Genomic DNA, 21,687 nt, shown 5'->3' with positions numbered 1-21,687 from the left:
TTAATGGTAAAAGGCTTTCCAACCTGCTTCAAGTGGCATTTAGTTCACCCTGTGGTGAAATAAAAGCCACTTTATATGAATTACAGAAGATGGAGAGAGAGAGAAAAGTGAGAGGAGTTTTTCTTCTCTTGAGAAGGAAAATGGAGACAAAGACAGTCTGAGAAATGGAGAGAGAGAGAGAGAGAGAGAGAGAGGCAGGTGCAACCAGACAGGCACAATGACACAGGCAGGCACAGCGACAGATACAGAGACAGACACTCATGCATGTGTGAGGAAAACCAAGGTAGATAGACAGGCAGAGAGCAGCTTAGAGATTGGTTGCTCATGAGCTCCGGTGAGTCATCACGGTGTCTCGATTCATTACACGTACTCTCTGTGCCCATCTTCACGTGCCTCCATTACGTCTGATACCAGCATGGTCAGACTCCACACAGCACTCATTATCCTTTGGTCAGTTCAGCAGTCATCTGCTCTATCACAAGCAAATACAAGACCCTGCTGGTACATGAATATTTCCATCCATTTATTCTGAAGGGAACTTGTGGGAAACAGTGAGCGGAAATTGCTCACAGGCAAATACCTGCATTGAATGAAAAGAGAAGCTCTGCGGGGAGGGCTGTGTGTAGGTGTTCCAAGGGTTTTCAGGTGGCATATATGTGGTCTGAGACAACAGAAGCCCATATTTAGAGCAGCAAGGGTGACAGGGAGCAGCAAACATTCAGTCACAAAATGATCCGTGTGCATTCAGGCGGCGTGGCATGCAGCCTCTGTGCTGTAAGTGACATAGCAGCAGTACAATGAACCAACACACTATGGGATGATAATAATGAGACCGGCAGAATGACGTTAAATAATTTCTGAGAACTTTCCGCACTGACATTATACTTAGGTGGTGAGGCACACAAAGACTTATGCAGACATTAGATTTGACAAGTATAGGTGTTTGATAGACAGTGTCTACACCCAGTACTCGAGTTGAGGGGGGATGAGGGTGGATGGCATCCCCCCCTGAAATAAAAACGGTCAAAATCATCCCCCCTGTAAAACTGCCATCCTCACTTTTCATCAAGTGAAAAAAATTGACCATCCCCCCTGATTTTTTATTTATTTATTTTTTTTTACAACTCGACTACTGCCTACACCCATATTTTTAAAACCATTTTTTAAAACATTGATTATTGATGTCTTGGGCCAATATATCACATCTTTGGATCTGAGGATTTCCATGCCTGGAAAATATTAAAAAACTATTACTTTACTTAAATGTTATTCTTGTCAGAAAGGCCCCTGAAACAGGATTCAGACTGCTTTACAATCTGTTTATAAGGATCTGGGCCAAAGCCAACAACATTTTATAGGAATGTTTGTTGAAGCATGATCATGGGAAGACTACAGAGCAATGCAATGTATTCTTCAGGGAATAATCAGGGAGGAGCACAATATTTATATGGTTGCATTACATGCAAATTACAAGGTGGAGCATTAACAACAAATGGTGAGACTAATAAGAGAGAGAGAGAGAAAATGTGCTCCGAACAAAATATGGAGGATACGCTGATGTAGAAGACTGGGATGGTTATTACATAGACCATCATGAGACACTAAACCTCTCCACTGAGACAAATAGAAATTAAATAGCTTTTTGTGGATGGAAAGGAAGGTATTAGACCTTTAAATGATGAATTAATTTCCATTTTGGGGTTCATCACAGTTGCTACATAGGCTTCTATTTGAGAAGTTTGTAAGAAAGAAGTTAGTGGTTTCTAGACTTAATAAAAAGTCTGCTGGACTCTGCACGTCTTCTCTATCTCCCTATCTCTGGAATGGTCTAACTGCACAAGTCAGGGAGGCAAATTCCCCTGATGCTTTCAAAGCCAGGCTGAAGACCTCTTTGTTTTCTTTACCTTTAGCAAAGTACTGATAAATCATGAATGGACATTACAGTCTTTATCCGTCACGGTCCTACTTCAGTTTAATCTCAGCTCCGTCCATGTAGGTGGTTGTCTGTTTTCTATTATCTACCTCTTGTCTTGTTTCTCCATAATACTTCACCTCAGTTGTCTTTCTCTGATCTGTGCGAGTGTCGGTGGGCCCCTAACAACCAGCAGTCTTTCCATATCTTCCTTTCCCTCGTTGTGTCCTGTGAGTGAGTGGGTCTCAGTGTCCTGTGTGGGCGAGATTGAATGATTTTGTCCGCCCTGTCCCAGGTGGTCCCTTCCCTCTCGACCTGGCTGTCGCTGCAGCTCGGAGGCTGATCACCGTCTGTGTATTGCTGTGTGTCGTCTGGCTGGGCCAAGACCTTCTGCTCCCTAAGCTTCTTTGATTTCTGCTTTTGCTGGTTTTTGTCATATCTCCCAGAACCTGCTTTAAATAGATTCATTTTCTAATTAAGTGGATTTGATTTGAGATGATAATTGTCCACTTGGAGCGGCTTCCCTTCTTTCTGCGACCCTTCTTATCTTTCCTTTTTGGCTTTTAGGATTTTTTGGGGAATTTCTTGCCTGCCCTGAGGGTTCAGATCAGGGTGTGTTGTTTTGTTTTCTACAAACTGGGGGTCCATAAAGCCCTTTGAGACTACAGTGATTAGGGCTGTGAATAAACTTGAACTTGAATTGAACCTGAAGAAACCAAAGGACATTCATAAGAGATGAGACTAATCTTTAAGAAAATGGATTGTGGAATTGTACTTCCAGTAAGAAACTTCTAAAGAACTTCCTAGACATTTCTTCACAGGTGAGTCATTATGCTCTGTCTTAAGAGGACTTTTGTGAGTCAGGCTATTGCTCTTAAGGACCCTGTAGCTTCTCCCAGAGAAAGATAATTTGAACAGGATGTAGTCAGTGTTAGCTAACCTTTTTCTTCTCCACTTCAGTTGAAAGCAGCAGATACAAAATGCTGGAGATTGGCATGAAAGAGGGAAGGGCAGAGGAAAATCACAGCTTTGAAAGCCTTATCAATAAAGCTGGACCAACTGCAGTTTTGAGGCATTGAGCTTTCTCATTTCACACAGAGAGAGTCCTTCTTTGATTCAGCTTAAGACATTCTCATGCTATGTTGGGAGGAAGGTGAGGGAGGAATCCAAGGAACTCGATGCAGCTGAGTCCACAGCAGAGCCTCTCATCTCTCGAGAATTACAAGACTGGAGGATATCTTTAGATGGCCTTTTCCTGGCAGTCACGGTCTACGGTCAGTTTACATTGCCTCTAAATTGCATTTCTCGATGCAGATTATTAAAATATAAGAAGGTCCTTTTGGGCCCTGGGACCAGGGGCGCCGTATATGGGGGAAAGGTTAGGACAATTCCAAGGGCCCTTGCCTGACATGGGCCCCAAGAAATAGGTAAAAACTGATAAAAAAAAATTATTAAACCATCATCGAGTAAAAAAAAAAACAATTATATATATATATATATATATATATATATATATATATATATAATTTTTTTTAATATATTTATATATATATATATAGAGAGAGAGAGAGAGAGAGAGAGAGAGAGAGAGAGAGAGAGAGAGAATTTTTTTTTTTTTTTTCATGGGGCCCAAAATTCCAGGCGGTGCCTCTGCCTGGGACAACACCATACCCTCTCTCACTTGTCGGCCCTGGGTGCTCTGCCTTCCTAGAAAATGATTACGTTTGACTTCTTTAAGCCAAAAATGCAATAGAAGAGGCTGTCCTAGTCCACACATGGTCTAAAATGTCCCTTGTTAGAATCATGCTATTTTTGATGGAAACTGGCAGTGAAGTCTAGTGCTCCATCCTCATCTGCTGTTACAAGACAGAATCATGTTCTTGCAAATCATCAGGGATCACAGCTGAGAACAAAACAGCCAGCTGTGTGCATGTGTGTGTGTGTGAGTGAGTGAGTGAGTGAGTGAGAGAGAGAGAGAGAGAAATTAAGCATTGATTCCTTTTTTCATGCTTCTGCAACACTGCTGTGTGGGAAAACTGCTGAGCAAAAAACTGCCCTTTCTTCTCTTTTTTTCCCCTGTTTGTGCAGCAGAACTGTAACTAATTTTGCTTGAGATTTTGCGTAATTAAATGTTTCCCCAAGCCAGTGGGAAGCTTCTTTTGGCTGAGTGGTGGTTGTTTTATCTACTACCAGGGAAAACCATGCAGCTATAACTCCTGCATGAGATTCCAGTCACCTCCATTCAAAGTTTCACTACCATATGATAACTTTACTGTGAGTGTTTGCATGTAGCTGTCATGACTGCATATTGCAATATAATGTCCATTTGGACCTGTGGTGAGAAGGCAGCTGAAGATGATGACGTGCTATTAAAGAGATGCGTATACTGTGATCTGACTGCTCAATTTCATTTATGCGTCTATGGTGTTTAGGTTGACAGACATGAAAAGTCATAAAAAAATACAGTCCAATAACAACACAACATAAAAAATAGCACTCTTTTTTTTTTTTTACTCCTGTCTGTATGATAAAAAATGATGAATGATAAAAAAAAGATGAATGATACTTTCAAATGTAAAATATGCTGCAAAACTGTGGAAGAGTTGAGACACAAAGCTGTTTGCAACCAGAACAAGATGGGAATTAATCCAAGTGCCCCTGCCCCAACTATACCAGTGACTCAAACAAGAGGAGTCATCTGTGTGGCAGCGCCCTCTAGTGGTGATCATAAACGTGAGAGTGCAAAGTGAGGATGCACTTGGAGGGGAAGGAATAATTAAAGGGGCATTCAAGATGAAATGGAGATAGAGCAGTCTGTGGTAGCGGTGCACTCTTCTGGGTTTTTATTATTTATGGTCATACAGTCTCAGGGCATTCAGTTATTATGAGGGACTCCTCTCCCTGACATAGTCTGACCTGAAGGATGCAATAAATCCAATATTAGAAATGTCACTGACTGCCAGTGAGCAGATATTTGTCAATATAAACACTGATTCAGGACAACAGCGCAGCCTGGCCAGTCTCACTGTGTTTGTAGTTTTGAACTGCAGTGTTAAAATAAATATCTTTGTCATTTTGAGTCATTGCCAAGAAAAAGAAAGCCTGTATCACATAATTCTTTGGGAGGATTTTCAAGGCTAATAAATGTCTTAAGACCAACTCTGTCCAGCAATTTAATGGTTAATAAAAATAAATCCTTTTAACTTAAGACTCATGACAAATGCAAGGTTTACTCTTGTGTGACAAATAGAGTAATACGTGTACATTCATTTTGGCATCATTATGAGGTATAATTGTAACCCCAAACTGTGCCTGGGAAGACATCAGCTACCAATCGAACCAATCCTGAACAACGACAGTATTATCCAATCACTCTGCGATTTTCAAACTTAAAAAGACAGAAAATGATCTGCACAACACAAACCACAGTGCTCAGTGATCTCGACAACCTGTGCATGCAGCAGGTCGACTGATTCTCTCGCTCAAGCACCAGACTCCACAGAGCAAGCCATTTCTGTCTGCATGCAGAATGCAGTGGTGTTAGATAGTACTACTGCAATGAATTATATTGACATTTAATACATTACCTCAGGGCTTTTGCAACTTTTTCATGTTCCTGACCCCCAAAGTTGACTTTCTAAAGCCATGGCCATTTGATGTGGCTTTGCCGTACTCTGATATTGTGGTTTGTGCTAAGTTTTACATTGTCAGATACTTTAACACCAAAAACAGATTCAAACTGGTGAGTGGTTTTTGTATGTAGTGACTTAAGCTCCTCACGCACTCTATGGGCATCTCAGATAGATAGATAGATTGATGGATTGATGAAGTGGGGGTGTTTGGGCGTGTTCTCTGACGCAGGAAGGCGTGAAATCTCTCCGGTGATCTGATTGGCTGGCCTGTCGGACTTCCTCGTCCACCGTGACGTATTGTTGTTGTTCAGAGGAGGGGTGGGGGATTGGAGAGAGGGGGAGCCACGGCCAGCAGCCAAACCCGACGAAGGCTGCTCATCTCTCACCAGGAATGACTCGGGATATGTGTTAGCCAAGCTGATGTAACATCGGCCATACTTTCCCAGGTGTGTGCAGCTTTCCATCTGACGGCAAGGAGACTGACGAGGATGGGAAAACAGGTCAGCAAATGCTCGCTCACACGCGCTAGCTAACCGAGCTGGGCTAGCTAACGTCAGCTAACGTTAACGTGCCCGTGTGCATCCCGGTGTTGCTGTCGGTGTCAGAGAGGTTTCTGCACAGGCCTGTAAACAGCTGGCTGTCCTGACGATGGCTGCTGAAGCTGCCCAGTGACACCTCAGTGAAGTTAACATCAGTAGCTGCCGTGTTAACCCCGCACACAGCATTAACCCCGCCAGCTAATACTGCAAATGTGTCATCCAGTCCAGCAGGATGTGCTGGGTCAACGCACCTTAACTCACCTAGTATCGGCGGTAACCCATCTTCAAAGTATGACATATCCCATCATAACATTAAACATTATAATACATCATTGTCAGTAGTATTGCATCAAAATAAGGTTTATGGAAATATGGTAAAATGCGTTTTAAAAAGTCAGTTATCCTCCGAAGAAACGATTGATTAGTGCGCTGTGCTGCTTCATGATGGTCACGGACGGGAGGAGACGGTTTACCACCCTGCCCTCTGCCACCACATCCGCGCTGTGGCCTCGGCGTCCGCACAGAGCCAGGCTCCGTGTGCCTGAGTCAGACTGCAGAGGCATGCAGCACTGTGCTTGCTGGGTTTGACCTCTACAGTCTCACCGCCTTGACGAGCTAACACTACTGACCACATTTCAGCTCTGCCTCCCCTGTCAGCACATGTCCACACCGCCCGGCACAGATGGCAGCTTCCGCCCCCAAAATTATTCTCTAAAAGTCCTCATTTGATTCCCCCTCAGCTGACAGCATTGTCACTTCTGTGAAATGATACTTATTTAATGCAGTGTGCTATTTCTTGCTTAGACTGTAGTTATGAGATTTGCAGGTGTATGCGATTTGATGCTTTGTTGTGGAGGCTCTCTTTTGGTTCACCTCCTGTCTCAGGGAGGTCAGAGGTCACCTTGCCCGTGGTTTGTCCTATAATGTGCTATGGGAAAGTTTTTTTTTTAATTTTTTTTTTTTTATAAGCATTCCTTTGCTTTACCCTGTTGTGATGCATGGCTGTGTCCCTGCTCTGTGATTTATGATGTTATGTTGTTCATTTTACTTATAGGACTTAAATAATCAAAAGCTCCTAGGATAATTTCTATTCATTGCTGGTGGAACAACTGTAGATTGTATATCCTGATGATATGACAGTGTAGAGAGCTGTTTTTTTTTTTTTCTAGCTCCGAGAGAGAGTTGTTCATCTTATCAAGTATGCATAGCATTATTCTAGGCTCAGGAAACAGCAGAGGCATTTCATATACATTTGACCTCAAGGATAGCAAAAGAAAAGGTTACTCAAAGTGCTTGTTTCCATTGTGGTAATTGATGAATACAGAATAACCACTTGACATACAGCATGCTGTGCAGTACCGTATAGGTCAGGCCAGGCACACACAAGACTTAGGAATAACTTATCCAGCCTGAAAATTGAATGATCCTTTGGACAATATTACCTCTGAAGTGAAACCGTCTGCTCCTCCTGCTCCTCTTGCCCAGCATGCGGTGACTGAGACTGAATCCTGAGGGCACAGCGGGTTCACTGGCAGCGGCAGGCAGCTCGCGTGGATGAAGGATGAAGAGCCCGGTGCACAGATGCAGGGACGTGGAGCACGGGCGTGGACAGGCCGGGGCCGGAGGCGGGGCCGGCTCTGCCTTCCTACAGGCTGAGCAGCGCATCCCTATCTCCAAAGACATCATCACCTCCTCCTCTGCCTCCGCCATGTGGTTCATCAGGGACGCCTGTGGCATCGTGTGTGCCGTCATCACCTGGCTGCTGGTGTTGTACGCTGAGTTCGTGGTGCTGTTTGTAATGCTGCTCCCCTCCAAGAACCTGACCTACAGCATTGTGAACGGGACTCTGTTCAACAGTCTGGCCTTCCTCGCCCTCGCCTCACACTTCAGGGCCATGTGCACTGACCCTGTGAGTGGTGCTTATTTGGGCTCATGTACAGTACACACACATGCATGCTTGCAAAAGATTCAGGTGCTCAAATATTCTTTAAAATGTGTAATGTCCAATTTTGTCATTTTTATTTTAAAAAAGTTTCTTACCACCAGTTTAGATAAAATTATGTGTCATCATATCTCTCATATCATCATATCACAATATAACTTTACTGAATGATGAAAACCACTAAATTATCACTGAATATCCAACACAAGACACCTAACTTCCAATTTGTGTGTGCATACTTAGGTGTACATGTGCATGTTGAGTATACGTTGATGCCTTAGGATGGTCTTTGCACCAAAACGCTGCTCAAATGAAAGACAATTTGTAGTCCAGATGTAGTGCACATTTGGTGTGCAGGAGTTAAATATTTGTAGTTTAGTCAGTGTCATTCTCCTAGCACTTGTTCAGGTCAGGTATGCACAAGAACATATTTCTCTAAGGACATTATTTACACATTATTGAACATGTGAACTCATGATATTACAGTGGATTTAGCCTCTGTTTACTTACTTCATTGCCATGATTAATGAGCGGCAGATTCTCCTGGAGTCACCCGCTGTGTTTTGCTGTGTCCTGCCAGGGGGCTGTGCCAAAAGGGAACGCCACTAAGGAATACATAGAGAGCCTTCAGCTGAAACCGGGACAGGTGGTCTACAAATGTCCAAAGTGCTGCAGCATCAAGCCTGACCGAGCACATCACTGCAGGTAGGGCAGAAGGGACACCACACCCCTGCTGCCGCATTAGGTATTCACAGTGCAATTTTCACACTTAAAGCTGCAGCATTTCTGTTTCAGAGCAGTGTAGATGTGACACTATTATCATTAATGAGATAATGTGTGAAATAGAGCCTGCTCTTCCTGCAGGACAGTACTACAGTATGACTGCCTTTGGCCCTAACAGCTTAGTGTTCCTCTTATCCCATTCATGTTGTCCATTGCGTACGGTTGAGATGCTGCTTTAGAGAATGGGTTTTCAAACTTTTTCATGTCCGAATTCATAAATTGACTTTCATGAAGCAGCTGACCTCCATTTCAGGTGATTTTGCCCTGAAGACCCTGAAATTTTGCTTTGTGTTAAGTATTAAATTGTCAGATGGTATACTTAAATACTGAAACATAATCTTAAATAAAGCTTAATGTTAAAATTATTGCCCGCACATTTTTTTAAAAATTGGATCTAGTGAATTAAATTCAATAGTCATATTGGGAAAACTAGTGAAATTTATATATTCCTCTTTTGGCTGAGGAAGCCCCGGAAGCCTGGGGTTCCCTAGAGGCCACTTTGAAAACCACGTGTCTTAGGGCCCACTCACATTGGCAAGTTTGAGCCCGTATCGTGCTAAAGCAAAAATCCCCCCCTCCCCAGTCCCCGGCTGGCCTGCACTCACATTACCTTTTTCCCAAACGCACCCAAGCACGATTGCCCCCGGTGTGCACGTCATCACGTTGAAATACGACAACAACAGGCATGGCCCGACGTCATTATAAATCAATGTAGTTCAAATACATCATGTCTTCCTTTTAACTAAAAAACGTTTTTGGTCCTTTTAATCAGACATGGGATGTTTATTTACCTTGACAGTTTCGGAGGTAACTTCCTCCTTCTTCAGAAAGGTCCAACAGACAGCCGGAGCGGCGCCTGTCAGATCCAGCAGACCGGGTGACCGGGTGGCCGCACACCGCGCGGTGCCGCGGCCAGTGACGGCCGGTGCCGACGCGGTGCCGGCCAGCACCAGGTCTGCCGGATCTCCACACACAGACTGCTGTACTTTCATTATAAACCGACTTTTGTTTATACGCGGTTGCAGCAGCACAACAGACAATGACACAGACAACATGGTTGATTATTGATTGCGCAACGCGGCCATTCGCCGGTAATCGCGCTGCGCACATTAAACAATTTTGCAGAGGCAGGAGGAAAGTTGCATGATTTAGTCCGCGCACTGCGTGCGTGACCGTGCATGTGCTCATGTACGCGCCCGTACCGTGCAGAAGCACACCCCTTCCAACCGTGCCAGAGCGGGGGAAGTGTACTGTATTCAAGCACGATACGGAGCGATCACACTGGTCAAAGAATCCGGATTTTAAGGGCAATCGTGCTTGGGCGCGGATCAAACTTGCCAGTGTGAGTGGCCTCTTAGAGGGTTGATACATTATGCAGCTGAACGGGGTGAGGCCAGCCAGGCCTTATTTACAGCCGTCACTGTACTGGAACCCCAGGCTGCCACTACTGCCAGTTGAAAGTAATCCTTTTGAGTCATGCTGTAGTATTCCTCACTTTCTCACTTGCTCTCTTCCTCTTCACCCCATCACCTCTTCTGTCTGCCTCATGCTTTCCTCTCTGTCACTCTGTTTCACTCATCACAGCGTTTGCAAGCGCTGCATACGGAAGATGGATCACCACTGCCCGTGGGTCAACAATTGTGTTGGGGAGAACAACCAAAAGTACTTTGTGCTTTTCACAGTAAGTTGAATAGCTTGAGACACAGTAATTAACACACAAGATATGATAAGTCAGGTCTATGGGACTCTTGGACTGTGGGCTAAGTAATGATCCAGAGGCACTGAATAATCATTAGTCTCTTTAAACAATGAGGACTGGCAAAGAAATCATTACATTATAATCTCTAGAAGGGGCCAGAGATCATTTTTCAGTCTTGATCAACAAGGGGAAAGTGGGGGAGTTGTTCAGTAGATACCACTCTGTAATCAGTAGTAATCAGTATGTATAGTGGCTTGTCATTCACGGTTGCCTGTCTTCCTCAGATGTACATTGCACTCATCTCTCTCCACGCTCTGGTCATGGTGGTCTTCCATTTCCTCTACTGCTTTGAAGATGATTGGACAAGTGAGTGTTTTTACCCTCTACATTAGGGATGCACCGTTCCGATATTAGCATCGGATATCGGCGCCAGTATCAACATTTCACCTGAATCGGGTATCTATAAAAGCAGCCGATTCATAAGACTTTAAATCTTTGCGACACGGGCATTGGAACTGAAAAAGTCAGATCGGTGCATCCCTACTCTGCATCCCTCAGTGCTCTTCCCATATAAAAATAGATTACTATATAATTTTTCCCCCCTTAAATCTTCAAGACAGGAGTCTTCCGCAGACAATATCATTTTTCCCATTCTTTTGTTCTGTAAAGGACACAAGGTATCGTTTTAAAGATCATTCTCATCACTGAAGATCTATCAGTCTGTGATGGAGCCTGGCTCCTCTCATTTTTCAGGTTATGTCTCCCCTTTGTTTTGAAATTTCATGCTTTATGGCACATTGTTTCCCTTCTGAGCTCCAGATAGCAGCTAGCTGTCTCAAGGTCAGTAATATCCAGCAGCTTAGCTAGGGCAGGCCGGCTTTGTTTTGAAGTCAACAGCCTCAGGCGATATCTGTGCATGGCTGGGTATTCTCAGCATTGTGTACTCGCTCTGTTTATGTTTGGATATTGAACAGTGTGCTGACTTCCAAATGTATTCTGTTTTTAACATTCTGTCAATGAAGTGTTTTTTCAGCCAGATTTGTCATACAGACACATTTGTTTGCTTGGTTACACAAAGGATAGCTTTGTGCACCATGTTATTTGTAAAATCAACAGCAATCCATGTTGTAACAGCGAAATCCTACACTCACTGAGTCTGTTTTATAACCATTTGACTTCCTTATATAGGAGTAAATGTGATGTGCCATTTGTTAGAGCTGAATTTCAGACTGCTGCCTTCCACTTCAGTCAGTGTGAGAGCCACATTGAGATTTAGTTTGGTCAAGTCAGATATACTCATAAAATGCTTTTAATAAATAGAGGTAACGCAGCCAAGGAGATAGACTTAAATAAAGGTAAGAGAGAGGACTTGAAAGAACTTGTGTTGACTTGCAAATGTAAAATTTATTTGTAAAATGTAACATTTTAAGGCAGGAGGCCAGATTATCTCTGACCGGTTGCAGGGAAAGCCTTGAATTTCACCGTTTTCTAATTGTCCTTTTTTTTTTCTTTTACCAATAGATGGTTTGCATGGCAGGAGCTAAGGTAGTTCATCAGATGTGCTAAATACATAGGTTTGGACTGATGCCCTGGTGTTAATAGGAAGCTTGACTTAGAAGTCCCACCTTTCTCAACTTACAGCTCCTGATCATTTTACCTAGAGCTCAGTTTTCCTCTTTTTCTGCCCCTCCCCAATTGTATCCTGCTCTTACCTACTCAGTAGGTAATAGGTTTCTATAACATTATGGTAATGTTGCCATAGAAGTAATATTTAGTTCCATGGTAAGGTGGAAATAAGCATTGTTTCCATGGCAACATGGAAATGATGTGCTGCCCATAAATGAGGCTTTTCATGGACTTAAATTAAGTTAAATGACAGCTTATGAATGTCCTGTTTGAATGGAAAGGCCTCTTCTGTTCTGTTTGTGGTAGTCTACTCTGTAGGCACAAGTTGTCAGACCTGCTTAGCTCTTAAGCATAAAACTTCCCTCTGCCTTCTCCTTATCCTAAAAGCAACATGGGCGACTTTTTGAAGCAATAGTCGTGGGTAATTTAGTCCTCTGTAAGGGTGGGGATTGGCGCATGGCCAAAATCATCTGGAGTGGTTTTCCATAAGGAACAAAAGTACAAAATTAAATGACAGCCATATCTGTCAACTCAATTGCTTCAAACTGTTACACCCTTGTCGCAATGCTGTAAATGTGCGAGAGTTACTCTGAAGGTACGTCATAGCACCTCCTCATGCGATCCTCTGCTTTGCCCTTTTTACCTCTCTTCCTCCATGTCCCTCCATTCTCCCCCAGAGTGCAGTTCCTTCTCTCCTCCAGCAACAGTCATCCTCCTCATCCTACTGTGCTTTGAGAGTCTCCTCTTCCTCATCTTCACCTCTGTGATGTTCGGCACCCAGGTCCACTCCATCTGTACCGACGAGACCGTAAGTGACCCCTTCAGTGACCAACCAGACTCCTGCTCCTTTTCCTTCCTCCTTTTCTTCTTACTTCCTTCTGTTCTTCAGCCTTCCAGGCCTGCTCCCTGCTGCTGATACTGCTGCCACTTTTGCTTTTTAACAGTGCACCTTTGACCTGCCACCTCTAATTACAATTGTTTACAGCTCAGTAACTGCCAAAAGGAAGGGAACTTAAAGCTTAAAAAGGGGCACGGGGCCACCATGTGCTCCCTCAAATGTTCCAGATATGTGAAGCTTGTTTGCAGCGTTAAAAGGCCGTTCTTCCATGAGAAATGAAACGGGAAATGGTGTCCTCAACACTGGTCTAGGATCTCTCATTAATGTTGTATTGGGCTGAGATCTGGAGACTGAGATGGCTACATTTAGCCATTCAGTGACCCTATGGATATTCTCATCCTGGAAAAGTCCCCTCACATCAAGATAAAAATGCTTAATCATAGGACAGAAGTGGTCACAGAGAGGCTTTGTGCTCTGACTGTACATGTATTAGTACCACTAACTAACGCAGAGATATACACCCTTTACATAATCTTTGTTTGTAGTTGTTCTTTAAGCCTTTCCCTCTTTTAATTTACATCTTGCCTCAAAGATGGGCAAAATTGCTTGAGGGTAGCAGTTCTCTTTTCCTTCCTTTGGATTCACTTCATCAGTGTTTTCCATTAAAAGCTCAGGCTTACTATTTGCTCACACTACATGTTTTTTCGGTGTTGCTAACTTGCCGCCTTTATGGTGCTGATCACTCAGGCAAGCAGATTGCAATGGTTTGAGCGAGGTATGCCCAACCTCGCAGGCACTCTGCAACAGAGCTGAGGGCAGCGTTGGATTTGCGACACTTTGAGTTCAACTTTCTTCAGCTTAAGGCTGAAATGAAATGCTTTTCAGTGTCACTTCAGCATAATCCAACCAATCATAACTCTCAGAATCTAATAAGGCAGAACTCGCAAGATATCAGCAATATCTAAAGTGGGAGATCAAGTTCACAAGCTCCCTGTCACCAAGTAACCAGATGGAGCAATACACACTGAAAACGCACTGAAACTGTGTGCAGTAGTACGCTGTGATGCTTTCAGGGTTTCCTCTGTATTCATTTAGCAGTGGTGCACCAACACAACAAGGAAATTACGACTACTGCTAGAGAAAATATGAAAAATAAACATAATAATTTAGCCTTACTGTTATCTAAAATTAAGATGCTTTGTCCAGATGCCTTCAAAGTAATAATTATATAATAATTAAAAATATTTTTAACAATAGAATTTCAACTTTGACCATAACTTAGACCCAAACAGCGTCAGGAACTGGAATTACTGCCCAAATTGCCATGGCTGTATTAAAGTGGGAAACAGATACTTGGGTGTTTCCTTAATTTTGGCAGTTACATTCATATCTAACTTGTAACAACAGTTTGAAAATGCAGTATAACTTGACATATTAATTTCCTGAGAACACACACCAGTGTCAGCTCCCTGCGTAGAAGCAGCATTTCTTCCTCTGTCTCTCAAAAGCAGGCATGTAAACCAGCACCTTTGCCACACGTAACATGCGGGCTGAGACCTATCTGCTTCTTCTGCTTGAACGATCTGCCCGTGGAGTCCGTTTGAGCTTCCACTTTTTGCTGTAGCCATAGTAACAGTGTTAGATCTGAAACCACTGACTGTAGTGTACTTGAAAGATGGAAATGTGTTTTTATAGGTTGGCATGTGTCCATGTATCAGTGGAAGAAGGAATCAGCATATTTTCTCTAAAGTTTGGTGCCATCCTAAAACCATCGGCATACCTGTATATTGTAATTCACCAAACCACTCTCAAATAACTTCCTTCTTCTAACTTCTTTTTGTCTGCAACTCTAGCACAGAATTATGGGTAATATTTGTATCATTTAAATGAGGAGGGAAGCATTTTTGACATCTTGGAGATTGTACAACACAGAGAGAGGGAGGTCAAAGAGGACATTAGGCACTAAAATACAGTCATGTTATGCTTGCTTCCAACCTGAAAGACTGGAGTTTGTGGCCTAGTTGTTAGTCAAAACTTTTATTTCTCAGATTTAGTAGGTTAAGGAGAACGGCCAGAGATCTAAAGAGGTGCTACCACAGAAAATTGAAAACAGTAAGGCAGTTTATGTGGTCTGTGATCGCTGCACCGGGTCACGAAGGCACACCCACTGAAGTCTGGTTGTCTCTCGTTTTCAGGGCATAGAGCAGTTGAAAAAGGAAGAGAGAAGATGGGCTAAAAAAACTAAGTGGATGAACATGAGGGCGGTGTTCGGACACCCTTTCTCCATATTGTGGTTTAGCCCCTTCTCCACCCCTGACCATGGGAAGGCTGAGACCTACCAGTATGTGGTGTGAGAGCTGAGCGCAGGGAACCAGCCAGCCGGGTCAAAACCAAACTGGGCGGGGAGAACAGAGGTTTACCTGCGTCCCTCCAGACCCCAGCCCAGCCCAGCTGAGCTCAGCTATGGCAGCCCTTTTGCCCCCAGTGCTGAACGTGATTGTACTGTAACTCCCACACTAACCATGGACACCTTTTTCATCATCTGCTTTTTGTGTTGCCAGCAAATTGCACTCTACTTTGATTTTCATTTTTGCCTTGAACGAGCCGAGTTGCAGAGAAAAAGAAACACTGTCAGCTTGTGAATCCTGTTAGCGAAACACTCTGTGATTAATGTTTTCTTTCCTGAGCTACTTTTTTTTTCTGTTTCTTGTAACAGAAAGCCTTCTCCTTGTCCTTTGTTTACTCTTGCTTTCCCTCAAGTCTTCCTCTTGTCAGTCAGGTGCCACTCTGTACTATGTTCCAGACTTTGACAAAGTAATCATTTCAAATTGCATCACATGCTTAAAGTGTAATACCTTTCAACCTGTCTTTACCGGCTTATGAATAACAGACTGAAAATTGTAGGTTAGTGACACATTCAAAACGATCCTGCATTTTGCTCGAGTCTGGAACATTGTCTCTGATTCTTTTCTGATACATGCTTGACACGAACAAAGCCACTGTTGGATGAGATTTACAAACAAAAACAAAAAAAACAAGCCAGGATGTTATTTTTTCACTTTACAGAATCAGTCCCTCAATTGCCAGCTTGCTTTGGTCGTGGCAGGTCTTAACCACACATGTTCTTGTAAGTGCTTAGCGTCAAAATGAAACGGTTTCAATCTGGTGCAATGAAGGTAATTAACAAGTTTGGTTTGTCATCTGTCAAGAACAAAGGCAGGTGGTAGAATTTGTTGGCAGAATTCACTGTGCTTAGTGAGGCTGTCAGCAGAAAGATTGTAACATATTTTTTGGGGCGCACATGAAGGTTTGGCCTCAATGTTAACACCATTGCTTTCTGTGTGTCTGCATGAACACTTGACATCGAAGCCCCCGTGTTCCAGGCCAGTGATTAACCATGACAGTATGTGGTGTCAACTCGTGCCAAATTTAGTCAGTCTTTCAATTATGTTTGCGAGGGAAAGGTTTGACATAAGATTCTCCAAAAAGGACACTGTTTTATATTCACCTTTTCTTTGCCGGAGAAGATGTTGAGCTCTGTGTCGAGTCAAAGGGAACCAGCCTATAAAAATGTATGAATTTGCCTGGCACACAGCTGATTATACAGCAGCAGGATCATACCTGGACTGTGTCTGCACTATAACAAATCATGTTGAAGCATTTAACAAACTATTAACAAACTCAACTGTCGCCATTCACACTACCAGGAGTAATAGTTGCAATTTGCACTTTGTGTGTCATTTCTGTTGAAGCTTTTATCCTGTGTGAACTGCTCTCTGTTCTGCAGCGTGCATTTTATTATTCTCTTTGTTTACATGGTATTGTATGTATCCTTTTGTTATCTGAATGCATGGTACAGGTGAAGGCTAGCTTAGTATTGTAGGTGAAACACTGCTGGTATGCTGGTGCCAAGTCTTGCTGGTGAGAGTGATGTGGAAGATGTTTTTTAACAGAAATTTTAAGTCTTTCTAAATATTCTGAAGGTATTTCAGCACATGCGCAGAGAATAAATACTTCTCAGTTGCAATGCAACTATTTGTGTGTTTGTGTGCCTGCATTTTTTGAGTTTTTTCCCTTTACTTGTGGAAGGGCCTTCTTGTGAGATGTCATTTTAAAATTATGTCCAAATCTTTTTTCTTTTTTTTTTTTGTTTGCCTCTCTTGATGTATTATAATAGTATGATGATGTTTTTAAAGGGGTTACTTAGTGTTCTGTTTTCCCTGCATAGTCCTTTCATTTTTCTCATTGCCTGTCACATCTTTCATCGTCAGTTTTCAGTCTTCCCTTGTCTGTCACTCTTCTGTCATTTTACTGTCTGAAATCTGTCTCTTCCCCATGCCATGTTTTCTCCACACTCATGCGTTTGCTTTGGTTGGATACTCAGTGTGCCAATAGCTTCTGAAGCAGACAACTCTTTAAGTCTTGACAGAGGTAAGCTTGCAGAGGCATGGTAGCTGTTTCATCAAGCTTAACACGTCGTAAGCATGCAGATTTTAAATCAGAGGGCAAAGTGACTCAGCTCAAACTCCTTCGTTTTCATTCCTGATTCAACCAAACATTATGAGTGAATGAGTGAGGTCTGTGTGTAACAGCATGATGCATGCACCGTTAACAACCACTCACTATCTGTTCGCTCCCTCTGTAGGTTTTCCAAAGGTGCATGTGACAGCTATTGTGTCATTTTGTACTGTATTTCGTTCAATCTTGGGCGGGTTTCTTGGAAACCAAATGAATCATTACTGACATAAAAGCATTTCAAATTAAGGCTTTCAAGACTTCTCTCCTTCAAAACTGGATTTGTGTCTGAGAAACCAGCCCAAACACGAACAAAATCATAGTGCTTTGTTAGTTTTAGTATTGTTGTCAGCATTCTAGTTATTATTATTTCTGCATGTGGATGACAGACAGACATCCCATCCTCCTTCAGCTCTCATCTCAGACCCTCACTGCTGTGTCTTCCCCAGGGAATCGAGCGTCTGAAGGGTGAGACGGGGAAGTGGGGGAAGGTTCCATGTTGGGAGGCCATGCAGGCGGCATTCGGCGGCCCGTTCTCCCTGTCCTGGTGCAGCCCCTTCACAGGGCTCAGCTGCAAGAAGAACCCTCCAGAGCACATCATCGTCCCGCAGGGGGAGATCATTGAGGAGGATGTCATAGAGATACCACTCAACTAGCGCTGCGGCCAGGAAGACATTTTGTCAGGACAACCAGTGCTTTGCAGTGGCTGGCTATGCACAAGCAAAACAAAAGAGATGTGGCTTGAATTCTTTGTGGTGCACATCAGACCTTTTCAGGGCAGCATGGAGAAACCACCTGGAATATGATTCTTCCCCCTTTATATTCACTCACGACCATATCAGATGTTTGCCACAGAGGCTTTGCCACATCTGATATATTTGCTTCCTGTGTAAACAAAGCTATTTTCAACGTGCACAGGGACTGCACACTTGGATTTTAAGCCATCATCTAGCATTTAGATGCTTACTCTTTAAATGTATGCATTTCCATTGCAGACAGTAGGTAGGAGGGAGACTGATCCCATTAGAAAGCCATCTCACTTTAGATCTTAGTCACTAAGAAGATTTTGGAGGAGAGGAAACATCATCTTATCTCATGCTGCCAAGCCATTTTTCCTCACGTCATTACATAATTGAAACGGTCCAGAGACGCAGCTGTAAGGATTCAGGTTATCAGGTTATGTCTCTGCAGATTGCTCTCCTGCTGCTGGAACCAAAGTTTGTCCGGGAGGTGGTGAGATTTTAATCTCTCCCATCAAGCTGTCTCAGGAGAACACCTCATACAGTACAGTAGCATTAAGTAAGCATGAGCAATTAACTTCTAACCACTATGCAGCAGGGATCTGCATGCCTTTTTGTGTTCATTTTATTCCGGGGTGCCTTAGCTGTTTAGATGAGTAAATTTTAAGCATTGCATTCAAGTAAGCTACCACTGCGGGGAAATATTTTCTATGATATACTGTTCATCAACCATTCACCTTACAAATTCTGTTTGGAGTTGTCATTCTCATCTTTGTTTTTATTATTCCATAACACATATAGGATGTGGGCAGTATTTAATTTGGAAGGAAAGTGTTATGTGATTGAGTAAGCTAGGGGATGCCTGATGGAAAAGGGCTGTCAACTGAATATCACGGGACCACTCATGATTGTTCATGTTTACATCATTTTTAATAAATTGGGTTTTTATGACGGTAGCATTTCATTTTAGGTTCTAAGATAACTAAAAATGTGTAACGTCATCTTTATTTTTTTCTCTCAACACTGTGGCCTCAGTAAGGATAATCTCCGAAAACAGCATTGTGAGTATTTATTTTCAACAAATTCTGCACAGTTTTACAGTTCATCAGATATTTACAATAAAATATAAATCTTCACAGTGTGAAACTTTGTCAAGCTCTTCTGGATTGTGAGTTGAACAGATTTGGTCAGTTAGTGTGAGAGGCGTGATATTCCTGTAAGACTGTACAACAGCTCAAGTAAGTTATTGCATAGATACAGTGGCTGATTTCAATGTTGTGATGTGTCTGCGGGTGCATGCACAAGTATATACTGTCCACATCTGTCAAAGGTCCTTTGATACATAACACACAGTCCCTGGAATAGTTTGGTGAAATCACATCTACTAAACATCCACACCAGTGAAACAATGAGCTTGTATATATCAACACATTATCACAGTTTGCTTATTTTAGTGCAATATTCTTGCCACATCACATACAGTTCCATCGTGTCGACTTGCAATATTCCTGCTTCTCATACACTGGTTAGCAAACTGCAAAAAGTGGGTCAGAAAAGGCATATATTATAATAACAGGGCAGGTACAAACCTGTGGTGTCTGACAGTGATGGTGCAGCATGTAATTACAAGGCAGAGGTGTTCGACATTAGCCTCGTGCAGCACAGTCAAGTGGCTTTAAAACATTTGATTAAATATGAAGACGTTCTGCAAGCGTGTTTCCACTTTGTTCAAGTGCCTGAGAATTTCAGCCAAGAAGTCTCGCAGTTCATGTGACTGAAGGCCAGAAGTTTCCTGCTTGTGATGAACCAGAGCCACACTACTTTTTCTTCGCCTCCTCCTGTGGTGGGGCCTGAGATGTGGATCCATGGAGCACCAGCAACCCAGACAGAGTGAGAGAGATGCCCACCCACCACAGAGCTGCATGGCTCTCTCCAAATATCACCCTCCCCAGGACTGCCTGCACAGGCAAACAAAAAGGAAAAATCAAGGTCAGTGGTGCAAGAGACTTAACTACAGACCGGGCTTTTGTTTTCCTGTGCAAACTTCTCAAATCATAACCAAATATCTAATTATGCTCAATATCTGGCTTTACTATTTGGCTCAACAGAAAATGTCAGTACACAATATTATGAGCCAGTGTGCCAGGCATATGATTCACCAGTAACATCACTCCAGCATTATTATCTCACTCTGTCAAGTGTGTATGGGAGTGCGTGCTTCAAGGCAAATGTTGAATAAAGCTCAGAAGATGAGGGATGTCGTGATGACTGAATATTGTGGAACTAAAAATAGATCATATATAATCTAGAGCTGTGAATTTGGAAGTTGTGTTGAGGACAGAGGAGCTGATAAGTCCTGTATGATATGATGTAGTATTCCTCTTTACCTCACAAAAGTGCCATCACAGCAAATAGGCTTTTCCTCATACACAGAATGATCAGTGATGTGATCAGTGATTATTTAAAGCTGATTTTGTTGTTAAATTCTAAGTCACTAAGCTTTGAAACATGCATCTTTTTTACAGGCAGTTTCAGATCCCTGTGACAGGCTTACAGAGGAGATGAAGTTGGCTGCGGTGGTGGTGACGGTGGCTCTGGCTGAGGAAGAGGAGTGACGCAGGGCTTTGGAGAAGAAGGTCCACATCACAGCGTTACAGGTGAACAGCAGGCCTCCGCACAGCAGCCGCAGAGGGATGTGGAGCTGGGACGGGACAGCGCACACACACACACACACACGGGCCGAAGAGAAGATGACTGACTGGTTGCCAGAAGGTTGTCAGACTGGTTTTCACTTTGGCCTGAAGCCCTGCTTTAGCTTCAAACTGCATTGCCTTCAGGACAGTGCTGAACTCCAGGAACTTCATTTCTCATCACATTTTTATCGTCAGGTCTTTAATTAAAACATTTAATTATGGATTTTCTGTCACTGATCTGCTTATCGAGCTGTTTTTGAGTTAATAAGCGTTCATCTCCTTAGCAGTGGCATAGGATATAGCCTTCTTGAATTAAAAACTAAGTTGAGATTCAGCAAATTAATATATGAGAGAGAGAGAGAGAGAGAGAGAGAGAGATGCTGTAATTAGAGCCCCGGTCTCACCCAGTCACAGGCAGTGGCTCCCCCGGGTCTCCCAGTCCAGGGCACCCCGCTGGTCCACCGGCTCAGCCCTGCCTCACACATCTCCTTCAGGTAGTCTGCTCCGAGGGACAGCTTGGCGGACGAGGAGGCCACAGCCCCGAGGAAACCCGCCAGTAAAGCGTAAAAAGCCCCTGACAACATGTCCGAGGAGGGAGAGGGACCGCTGCCCGGCTCGTGGACAGAGAGCCACACCACTGATCCCACACAGGAGCTAATAACAGTCAAGTCAGACACACAATAGGACTTCTGGCGGCGCGCTTCAAAATAAAAGCCCAAATGCGCAGATATTGGCAAGAAATATTTTGAAGCAGAGCCGTTCGACATT

At 43.2% G+C, this 21,687-nt stretch overlaps 2 protein-coding genes across 4 annotated transcripts; one reads left to right on the top strand and one right to left on the bottom strand.

Annotated features, from left to right (window-relative positions):
- The first annotated feature begins 5,865 nt into the window (after positions 1–5,865).
- Positions 5,866–19,367, top strand: LOC115373478 (palmitoyltransferase ZDHHC3-like). Of its 3 annotated transcripts, none has more exons than XM_030071899.1 (7): positions 5,866–5,990; positions 7,569–7,992; positions 8,606–8,730; positions 10,393–10,489; positions 10,792–10,873; positions 12,811–12,941; positions 17,936–19,367. In XM_030071899.1, exons 2-7 carry the CDS (start codon positions 7,645–7,647, stop codon positions 18,140–18,142), a joined length of 990 nt encoding a protein of 329 aa, XP_029927759.1. In that variant the 5' UTR covers positions 5,866–5,990; positions 7,569–7,644; the 3' UTR covers positions 18,143–19,367. The 3 variants fall into 3 exon arrangements, with proteins under 3 accessions (XP_029927759.1, XP_029927757.1, XP_029927760.1); XM_030071897.1 differs by having other exon boundaries at positions 5,871–6,044; XM_030071900.1 differs by lacking the exon at positions 17,936–19,367 and adding an exon at positions 15,167–17,003 and having other exon boundaries at positions 5,871–6,044.
- Positions 19,281–21,589, bottom strand: tmem42a (transmembrane protein 42a). The gene is made up of 3 exons (XM_030071901.1): positions 21,324–21,589; positions 20,781–20,927; positions 19,281–20,184 (listed from the first exon to the last, which is right to left on the bottom strand). The coding sequence occupies exons 1-3, from the start codon at positions 21,501–21,503 to the stop codon at positions 20,044–20,046; spliced, it is 468 nt and encodes a 155-aa protein (XP_029927761.1). The 5' UTR covers positions 21,504–21,589; the 3' UTR covers positions 19,281–20,043.
- Positions 21,590–21,687: the final 98 nt, after the last annotated feature.

The sequence above is a fragment of the Myripristis murdjan genome, chromosome 16, assembly GCF_902150065.1.
Source record: "Myripristis murdjan chromosome 16, fMyrMur1.1, whole genome shotgun sequence".
In the NCBI taxonomy this organism is placed as follows: domain Eukaryota; kingdom Metazoa; phylum Chordata; class Actinopteri; order Holocentriformes; family Holocentridae; genus Myripristis; species Myripristis murdjan.
The sequence above is the reverse complement of the archived record's forward strand: the minus strand, read 5'-3'. Positions and strand labels throughout refer to the sequence as shown.